The sequence below is a fragment of the Arachis duranensis genome, chromosome 8 (genome assembly GCF_000817695.3).
Source record: "Arachis duranensis cultivar V14167 chromosome 8, aradu.V14167.gnm2.J7QH, whole genome shotgun sequence".
Classification (NCBI taxonomy): Eukaryota; Viridiplantae; Streptophyta; class Magnoliopsida; order Fabales; family Fabaceae; genus Arachis; species Arachis duranensis.
The window spans coordinates 34,478,921-34,489,768 of record NC_029779.3 but is presented as its reverse complement, the minus strand read 5'-3'; the positions used below and the strand labels follow the sequence as shown (position 1 = coordinate 34,489,768).

At 24.1% G+C, this 10,848-nt stretch overlaps 1 protein-coding gene across 2 annotated transcripts; it reads right to left on the bottom strand.

Moving 5' to 3' along the window:
* Window positions 1–217: 217 nt before the first annotated feature.
* On the bottom strand, window positions 218–1,727 carry LOC107462357 (vascular-related unknown protein 4-like). Of its 2 annotated transcripts, XM_016080927.3 has the most exons (3): window positions 1,155–1,727; window positions 805–846; window positions 218–431 (listed from the first exon to the last, which is right to left on the bottom strand). In XM_016080927.3, the coding sequence occupies exons 1-3, from the start codon at window positions 1,587–1,589 to the stop codon at window positions 291–293; spliced, it is 618 nt and encodes a 205-aa protein (XP_015936413.1). In that variant the 5' UTR covers window positions 1,590–1,727; the 3' UTR covers window positions 218–290. The 2 variants fall into 2 exon arrangements, with proteins under 2 accessions (XP_015936413.1, XP_015936414.1); XM_016080928.3 differs by lacking the exon at window positions 805–846.
* Between the last annotated feature and the right edge of the window lie 9,121 nt (window positions 1,728–10,848).

Sequence of the window (10,848 nt, the reverse complement as noted above, 5' to 3'; positions counted from 1 at the left end):
TGGTTTCAAAATCCAACTAACATAATAAATTATAAATCCCAATTTTAATTTTATAAGCAAGTTAGCACGCACTAGATAAAGATAGTTTTATGAGTCTAAAACCACTAGTTTAATTTATTATAGTCAAATATATATGGAAATTATAAAGGCTCAATTCATATATATACACCAACATAATTTAGGTTCGCTGTTCAACATGATAAAAATTAAATGTGTGTGCATGGTTTTAATTAAAGAAGAGAAAATTGCAAATTTGAGAGCGATTTCTTAGCATTGGAAAATTAAACTAGTCAACCTAGATATACTTTATTACCATGCATAGACAAAGGAACTAAGCAACCCTTCTTATTCAGTTCTGTGTAGTCACTATCCCTCTTCTTAAAACCCAATTCTTTTCTTTCATCTCTTATTCCTGAGCCATTTCCTTTCTCCTACAAAAAACCAAAAACATACCAATATATGTCAACTTGTTATTTGGATTATTTTGGAAAATGCATCAATCATTCAATTCCAAAGCTACCAACAACATGTGCATGTATGTATGTATGTATGTATAGAACGCCGCTGAAATAAAAACATAGCACCATTTTTCGGTATAAAATAACAAAATATTATTGTAGACAAGAAATTAAAGAAAAGAATAGAAATAGTAAGTTATCATCATTTTGATGATCCTTACCTAGATAAAATTAGTAGCTAAAATTTAATCTTTTAAAAATTATTTTAACATAAAACAAATAAAGAAAGAAAGAAGAGAGGTTATTATTATTATTATCAAAGTAAATGGAGAAATTGAAATCTAACCTGATGAAAAAGGTGTTGTTCCTCCTTCTCTTCATATAAAATCTAAAATATCATGAATAAATTGTAGCATAATTAAATAGTGTTTAATTTTAATATACTAATGGTGTAAATTACACAATCATTTAATTATATTCTTGTTTTTTAAATAACCATTTATATAATTAATGTAATTATTTTTGTTGATAGAATATTAGGTGTACATATAAAATTGTTTTACTTAATATATTAAAATAAAATTTTAATTAAATAAAACAGGAACTAAATTTATTAAAGGAAAAATGACAATGTAAAAAAGGTCACAACAAGCTAAGAAAGAAAGAAAGAAAGAATTAAGAAGAAGCAAAATGAACCTTGGGGCTATTAAGAGGAGAACTTGCAGTATCTTCCAAAGCATCATCAATAAAACCTTTTCTGGTGTTCTTATTCCTCTTCACTAAACCTGATCTGCTACCTTTCTTCAATCTCATAGTCATACATAATTCCTTATTATTATTTTTATTATTACCTTGCACGGTGTCATCAACAAATTTTGTAGCATACAAAGAAGCAGCATCAGAGACAAGAGAAGAAGAACAACAACAATCAACAACACTAGAAGATAAATTATTATTATTATTATTATTAGACAATATTGTAGAACAATAGCTGTGGTTGTTGTTGTTGTTGTTAAAGAAATCCTCAAAGTAAGTGGTCCAACCACTCTCTTCTGGGGACTCATCATCATCTTCACCGGTTATGTTCTTGGTGGTGAGAAAAGAAGAAGGGGTTTCGCTTATGGAACTCATTATTGGAGCTAATTAACCCACCGGATTTTTCAATTTCGTTTCTCTCAGTGAGAAAAAAAGCAAGAAAGCAAGAAAGAAAAGAAGAAGAAGATAAAGAATGTGAAGAATGATGTATAATTAGAGATTGTGGAGTTTGGTGGCCAGTTCTAAAGAGAGGCCAAGTCTTCAATAACAGAAATTAAAGCATATATATAGCAGAGAAATATTATTATATAATAAGTTACATGTTTATAGAAAAATAAATATAAAAGAAGAATTAACCAACAATCACAGGACTCATATATATGTCATACTAATTGTTAAGAAAAATAATGTGTGATATGGTGTCAAAATTTTTATTAAAAAAATTAATATTCAATTTTTATTTTTTTATTCCTCAAAATAAAAATAGAATTTTAACATAAAATAAAAACATCTTAAACTTAAAAAAAAAAATTGATTCATGACACATACATATGTTTAGTTTTTTAGACATTATTTATAATAACTGCATTATTATATGCATATGTGATAATATAAAATAGTACTTTTTCTTTTTATGATAGTGGTTTATTATATTCTTTAAAGAATTTATTTAGTCTTCAGAGACCAAGAGGTAGTTACTACTCCAACTCAATTTATTATACTAATGATATATTAGATAAATGTGATTAAATATAGCGACAACTACTTTGGAATCTTAAGGTGGGTCATAAGCTCATACAAGTTGGGGAAGTTAAATTTGGCTCTGTTTGTGTGTGTGTTTGACCTTTGCGGCGATAGATAGATATTATTAATTAGATAAGGTATGCGCCAACAAAGATTTGGGCAAATTTTCTCTGTGTTGGACTAAACTTCCCACTAGTGCTTTGATTTAGCCATCCCTAATCAGTATAATAATTCACCATAAAGTATTAGTGAAGCTTAATTGGGGTGAATGTTCTTTAATTTCTAATATTATTTCTTAGAATAAAGTAACAATTAAATTCTTAATAAAGATATTAAACATATATTAATTAGTTTTTGAAGAAAAAAAGTATTAATTAGGTCCTCTAAAATAGTAAATGATGAACATATATGTCTTTTTATCAATGAATAGTGTGAAACGAGATATAATTGTTTATGTATTATGTTATTATTTACAGTGGTGTATGTCTTGTTATTGTCACACGAGTATGAAAACGATGTAGTTTTAAACAGTTAAGTATTTATTATTTTTAAAATTTTTATATACCTTTTATCAACTACTCTCTATTTATCACAAATCCTATTAAAAACAAGTTAAGTTTCATTTCAAAAGTTATAATTTATATACCTATCTTTTATATATAAACACATCAAAATAGTTAACAGTACATATAAATATCTCTATTAAGTTTTAGTTGATAAATTAATAAAAAAAAATTATATATTCACCATTTATCATTTTAAAAGACCAAATTATTATTATTTTTTTAAAAAAAATTCAAAGTCAAAATCTTTAAAAAGCTAATAGTGACTTTACTCTATTCCTTAACAATAATATAATGAACATCAAGTACTTGTTAAAGTGTGTCTTATTATGTATTTATATCCACCTTAGTTTTTTTCTTAATTTTTTAATTAATACTTTAATAAGTATCTTTAGTCAAGTCATTTATTTTAATTACTCAAATTCTCTCAACTAAAGCATCATGCTGCTCAACCACATAATCTTAATTAATTATAAATATTTAAATAACTTAAGGAGACAAAAAATAGTAGAATTTCCCGTGAACTTTATTAGGTGTAGCTTAATACAATATAATGTGCGTGTAGGGTATTACAAATAGAGTAAGAATAATAAAAGATTGATATTTTATCAATTACTTTTTAATATGAAATTTGGAATATGTAAAAGAAAAACATACACAAAAATAATATATATATATATATATATAATATTCATCTATCATTTCCTCTTCTATTTTTTTTCACTCTTATTCTGAAAAGAAAATTTGTCCACACCTAAAGTCTTTATTTATGTGACAACATACATCACTCACGTGAAAAATAAGAACTTTTATAATAAAAAAATTTAAAATTTACTCTTTGATATATATATATAGTAAATAAAAAAGAATTATATAAAAAATTAAATAAATCTAAAAAATTATTTAAAAAATATATTAAAATATAATTATTTATATATTTGTTATTAATTTAAATTTTTAGAAAACATAATTTCATGATATATTCCAATAATTTGAATCATTGTAAGAGGAGGTTACCAATCGTAGTAGTAAGCCTGACCTCTCAATTATTAGATTTACAACAATTATGATTTGTGTTAGTGAAACTATTAATTAGCTTCTCTAAGCACATGGGAAATGCTGACTAACATCTCAGTCATGGATCTGCTGATGAATCAATAAAACAAATTTGTAAATTTTTTGTATAATTAAAATGATTATATTGTTCTTCTAGAAACTCTGATCCCAAGCAAGCCAAAAGGCCATATACCTAATTAAAATAATCCATCTTAATTAAATCACTTAATTAAATCCCATAATGTATAATCCATCTTCCATTTGCACATGTGAAATAATGAAAGATTGATATCCCAAACTAACAAACCCTATATATGTACATAACCCAATTTGGAGAGACAAAAAAGATTACTTTTAATTGGTAAGGAGCAAATACTTTGACTCTTCTCGAATCATACTTTTCTATAAAAAAAATATTTCTATACACACTTTAATTTACTTAAATTTGCCCATTTTGTGCCTTGTTACTTTCACTGGTCACCCGGCCCCTCCTAAACACACAACCTAACTTTTTCCCATGGCTAAAGATTTTAAATCAACTTTTTTTCATGTTATTTATCTATTATTAATTTTATAATTAAAATATATTATTATATTATTTTTTTATTATAATTAATTTTTTTAATTAAACAGTTATCTCTTTTTTTCTATTTTCTTATTTTTTATCACTTTATTTCTGTTATATATTATTATCAATGACTAATTATAAATTTAACAATAAAATATATAATATAATATTTTCTAATTGAATTTAAATTAAATTAAAATTATTTATTTATATATTACTAACTAATTTAATAACTAAAATGTGTCACATGACATTCTATTATTAAAATTTAGAGAATATATTTTCCTCCAAAATGAGTAAATCTCCTTCTTACATTCTCTTATCTACCTCTCTCTTTTTTTCTATTGCTCTCTATCTTTCCCTTTTCTATTCTATATATAATTTATAATTTATATTAGTAATTTGACAAATCAAAATATATTTTTCATTACAATTAAAATAATTTTGTCTTACAAAATTAACAAACTTTTTCTCTCATTCTCCTTCTTTATCTTTCTCTCTCTTTTCTCTCATTTTCTATTTTTTTATTTTTTGTTTTACAAAAAATAAAATTAACAACATAATATAATTCAAATAAAAGATATTATTATTATATGTAAATTTTTTTTATTTAGTTTTAAAATTTTGTTGCTTATCTTTCTAACTTATATTTTTACTTTTTTTCTTTAAATATTTATTACATATAATTTAAAGAAAATACTAATATTGTGATTACATATAATTTAAAGAAAATACTAATATTGTGATTAAAAATAATTTTATCTACGAAGACCCTAATTTTTTAGTCTATGAGACTTTTGTCTTTAATGATTTTTTTGTAAAAATAATTTAATTTTACAAATTTTTTGTACTGTAATTTATAATGTTAGAATAAAATTAACGTAATTTTAAAAATTTTATATTCTCATAAGACGGATAAAAATACTAGTATATTTGTGTTTACACTTGAATGAAGCATAAAATTATAAGAATTGAAATTATTTACAACGTTAATTCCCTTTTAATAGTTATTTATTCGTCGTTGGGTATTGCAATATTGTAAATAACAAGCTGGTGCATGACACATAACCCATACACACGCAAAATGTATATCAATACATCACATAATTAAGAATCGCAAGAAAATGACTACCGTCCAATTATTACTTTCGTTTGTTTCTTTTGTAACCATCCATTTTTATTATTTTTTGGAACTTAATTTTAAAATTATTATAGTTTTTTTAATATGTTTTTTTCTCTTTTCTTGATTTTTATATTAAAATTTTTTATTTTTACATCAATAAAAATTAAATTGTAGATTTTTAAATTAAAAATTTTGATATTATATTATGAAATTTCAATTTTCTTTCACGTTCTTTGATTACTAAATTAAGGGTTTTTATTTATTTATCGTGTCATTCTGTCATCTAATTAAAGTATATATGTAATATATTTACAAAATGTGACTTAATAATATATGACTAAAATAGACTGTACAATTTAGTTTTTTAAATTTCACAAATTATATCAAATTATCAATACGTATAAAAATGATCAAAATGCATTTTAATTGGTACGTCAGCAATTGTGTATATATAAAATTTATATTCAATTGAATTACAAACGGACAAAATTAAAAAATGTCATAAAGAAAGGGCCCCCCCTGCTTGCCACAACATGTTGAAAATGTTAGAAGCAGCCATAAAAATCATGAGAATTTAATTTGTTTGCTTGTCACTTTTAATTAATCTTTAGAGTTTGTTTTGGAGTGATGAATATAGAACTTTTCTGAAAAGAAAAATTTGAAGCTCTTTAATGCTTTTGTAATACTTAAATTTTGTTATAGTTTCTGTTATGATTTTTTTTTAATTTAAACTGATAAAAAAAAATATAAATTATTATATTTTTAACAAACAGATATACTTGATAGAATGAAATAACATAATAATTATATCATATCTCTAATAATGGATATTATTTTTGGTATATTAAAAATGCATTCGAATAATTTTGTTATTGACAAAAATACATTCAAATTTTATTATTGACAAAAATATTTTAAAATAATTGAAAAACACAACAAAAATATCAACATTAAATATGTATTCTCAAAAAATACTTTATCTAGAAGTTGAATTTTAATATAATTTTTTGCAAGTATAATTAAAAAAATGAGATATTTTATTCTTAAAATTTAGTCATTTTTGGTTAAGTATATATTTTTTGTAACTTTTTCGTCAACAATTAATAAGATTTTTAAAAAATAAAAATCAATTTTTTATCTCCTTTTTTGTGTATATTATTTTAAACACTTATCTAAATATTCTTATAAAATTTTGAATCAAATGTATAAGTGATTTGTTAAATTTGTTATTTACAAAAAATAACATTTTTTAGGCATTTTTGTTCTTTTTTAAATTATGTAAATATATTTTTATTCATAATAAATTTTAAATATATTTTTATGGATGATAAAATTATTCAAGTATATTTTTAGTAGTTTACTCTTAATAATTTATTTGACTGTCATTTTTCGCCGTTGAAATATATAAACAACGCATCATCATCATTGGATGGAACCATAATAACGACATTTATATATCTCTTATTATTAATTTAAATTTTTTAAAAAGAGTGGTATCATGACAAATGATATATGATAGAATAGTGTCTAAATAAAAATAAACTTTGAAATAATGTAAAATTATATTATTGTTGTTGATTAATAAAGTGACATTTCAAGATACAATCTATATCATTAACTTATTATACTTTTGTTGGAAAATATTACTTTCTAATTGATTATTAGCATATTCTTCACAATTCTTTAATAGGTTTGTCTTACTATAGAATCTCATCTGTCTTATCTTTTGTGAGATTTTTCTTTCTTTTTTTTTGGTTAAATATATTTTATATTTTTATGTTGTGAATTTCTTTTTTAACTTGTGTAAAAAAATATTTGTCTTAGTCGATTTAGAAATTGCTTATTTTACTTTAATTCCTACAAAGATATTAAAAAATTTTAATTGCTAAAAATTACTAATTTGAATTCAATAATAATAAAAATATTATTTTAGATTCAATCATATATGTTTTGAAAATGTTCTGGACATGAGAGAAAAAAAACTAATTTAGAACCAGAACTAATAATAACAATTTTAGAAGACGAAATAAAAGTAATTAAGCTTTTGTGTCTAGCATAACTTATCAGTTGTTTTTATGGAGTTAAGTTATTATTTATTCGATTATGTTATGTGGTCATTAAAGTTAAACACTAGTATTAAATACACATTTAAATATAAATACATATTAAAAATAAATTAAATTACATATGTATTTATATACAAATATATTAGTAATTAATTTTAGTGGTTGATTTTGATTTTGTACAAATAATATTTTTGTTATGTATTTGCTGTCACAATTCTTTCATATTTTACATAATTTAAGAAAACATGTTATTAAAGAGGAATAATATTCATTTTTTCAAATTAAGAATACACTTACATAATTATTTTTCCTGATAACTTCACATTATAATTTCATATAATTATTTTAATTTATACCCACTATGGCCTGATATAATAATATCCTATGCATGCATGGAATATTTTCGTTTACTGGAAATTTTGTATGTGAAAAACATATCTTTTTTCTTTATTATTACAAGATTTTAAGTACTAATATAAACTCACAGCTCATACAATGCAATTTGGCATTTGTGTTTTAGCCTCTCTGCAAGTTGGCATGCAACATGAAAGTTTATATTCAATTCATACCGAAATAGTAAGAGAAAATTTCTTCTTGTTGGAGTACAATTAGTATGTTGGTTCTTACGAAAACTACAATATTTTTTTTAGTTGTCTTATGTTAATTATTTTTTAAAAATTAAAAAAAAATTGAATTCTGTACTTTTTATTTATAAAAATTCTAATACCATATCATAAAATTACTTTTTCTAAAAATTTAATTAAGCTGACAAGAGAACATACATAAACGAATATATTCCATCATGAGTTTGTAATAATTTCACTTGTAGAACACACTCATCCAATGATACAATCAAAACAAAGTAGAAGACATGGAAATATTATATTAAATTCATCCGTTTGATTATCACTACTAACTTCATAAAGGAGAGGAGCTACAAAAGGGTTTGACCAAAAAGAAAAATAATGGACCATAGAAACACATGGAAAATTTTTCCAAAAATTAAATCTTGGTGACAAAACACATGTGTTCTATACCGCAAAGTCTCTTTCATTGCACTTTTTCGTATCTGAAGATTTTTTTAGTGGAAAATTGTAACGCCCCACCACTTGGTGTAAGTTTAAAGGTGACAATGAACACCATAATAAAACATCATGTGACTAAAGAATGCCAAAAGGCCAATGTGTCAGGCAGCATTTTCATTTTTGAAGGCCAAACTCATCGACTCTTACTTGGAGGGGGTGATCAAGATTTTGTAATGTTTAGGGTGAGTTTGTTTCTTTTTCTGGCAAAAGAAAATTAATTGAAGAATTAATTTTGAGAGACTTATTTAAATTTTATAAAATAATTAAAAATTTAGTTCGATTATTTTTTGAAGAAGCTAAACAAAATGAATAATTCTCCACATACAAGCGTTTTTTTATACAAGTCTTTATAAGTCATTTATATTAACGCGCTTCGAACCGTTATTGCACGTTTTCACTACACTTTCTTCTTCTTGCTGCACGTTCTTCTTCCTCTTCCTCTTCTTCTTCTTCTTTTCTTTCATTTCTTGCCTTCTCTTTCTCCTTTTTCATTTACGTGTTTTTCTCTCTATTTTCTTTCTTCGTTATTCTCGATTTTCATTGTTTTTTGACATCAAGCTCTGAAATTGTTTTTGAAGAAGAAGAAGCAGAAGATGAAGAGGAGAAAGAGAAAGAGTTCTAAATTATGCATAAGGTGTACTTCAACGAATTTTGGGTGTATTTCTGTAATCGTTTGGGTGTATTTGTGAAGTTCCATTATCTTCAACTTTGGTAAGAAACTCGTTTTCATGGAGGAAGAAGAAGAAGAGTCGTTCATAATATATGGTGAGTAGCGTGCTTTAGAAACAGGAAGTGGTTGAATAACGTGCGTTTATTTACTCTTGAATGTGGGAGTGTAATGCGTATATTTTGTTAGGCTTGTACCAATTTATAAGACTTGTAAGCCAAAAAAACTTGTATGTATAGCATCAAACAAAATATAGCTATTGATTAGTTTTCGGATGTATGTTTTTTCATGATGAGTTGTATTAAAAGTTCTAGTTGTGTAATCATATTTTTCGCTTTCCAAAGAAAGCTACCTTTAATTTATTGAGAAATGTTAACTGATTAATATTTTTCTCCTGTGCATTTATGTTGTATTTGAATCAACACTAGTTAAGATGTTTCAATAAAACTTAATATGACACTGAAAAAACTCAAAGATATGTGTAGCAGTGTAGGAAGTAGTTAGTTGGATTTTTTTTTATATGGAATATTTAGTTACTCAGAAATGATATAATATTTTAGAATAAGACAACAAATATAATAAACTATATTAGATTATTTTATTGTGTTAGAAAGTGGTATGGTAAATTCATATTACTAATCGCTATGCTCAAAATGATATAAGAATTGCTTATGGTCTCATAATATTGTCCTTTATTTGTTCTTATCGGTTGTATGCTTCATTCAGTGTGTTATTCAGCTTTCTCTTTCAAAAAAAAAAAATATGCCATTAAAGGTACAAAAGGAATCTGATACGTCCAAGTGTCCAAAACTCACAGATACAATTATTATATTTGATTTGAATTTTGTGGATAATATCCAATCTATCATGCTATTAGATAGATATTATTTAACCTGCTGATTCGTAAGTATGTAAGATTGAATATTGGATATTAATATCAAATCTGCCTATTCGATCTGATAGATCATAAATTTGACCAAAAATTAATAAAAAAATTGAATCATAGTTTTTTTTTAATTATTTTAAAATGTCTCACATCTACATGTATGGTCCAATTCGATCTAAATCTAAAAGTAAAAAACGTGTATATTCAATCCAATTTAATTCTTTTTAGTGTAGATGGAATTTTAATTTTAGTCAAATATAATCTGATCAGTCCGGGTAGTAGTGTTTTAGCACTCAATATTGTTTTGTATAACCACTTCTGGAGGAATCCTTACAAAATAAAATGTTTCTTAATTGAAAAATTTGGTGATTTTTTTGTACACTAATATGTAATAATTTTTTAGTTGTGGCTATCCAAAACAAACCAAAATTCAAGTGAGTATACTTTCGAATATGCTTCAATATATTAATCACAGTCAGTGTTCTTCTGCCGAACTAATCAAAACACTTTGCATGTAGTTAGTCTTTTCCAGTGTTTCAATAAAAATATTATTTGTTTACCAATCCATTTTTATTTTGAAGGTGGGAAAACACAGCG

Excerpts from the sequence above, each read along its gene's own strand:
- LOC107462357 (XM_016080927.3), bottom strand. The coding sequence starts at position 1,589 with ATGAGTTCCATAAGCGAAACCCCTTCTTCTTTTCTCACCACCAAGAAC. Across the intron at positions 847-1,154 it reads CTCCTCTTAATAGCCCCAAG|ATTTTATATGAAGAGAAGGA; the intron begins GTTCATTTTGCT and ends ATGATATTTTAG. Across the intron at positions 432-804 it reads AACAACACCTTTTTCATCAG|GAGAAAGGAAATGGCTCAGG; the intron begins GTTAGATTTCAA and ends GGTTTTTTGTAG.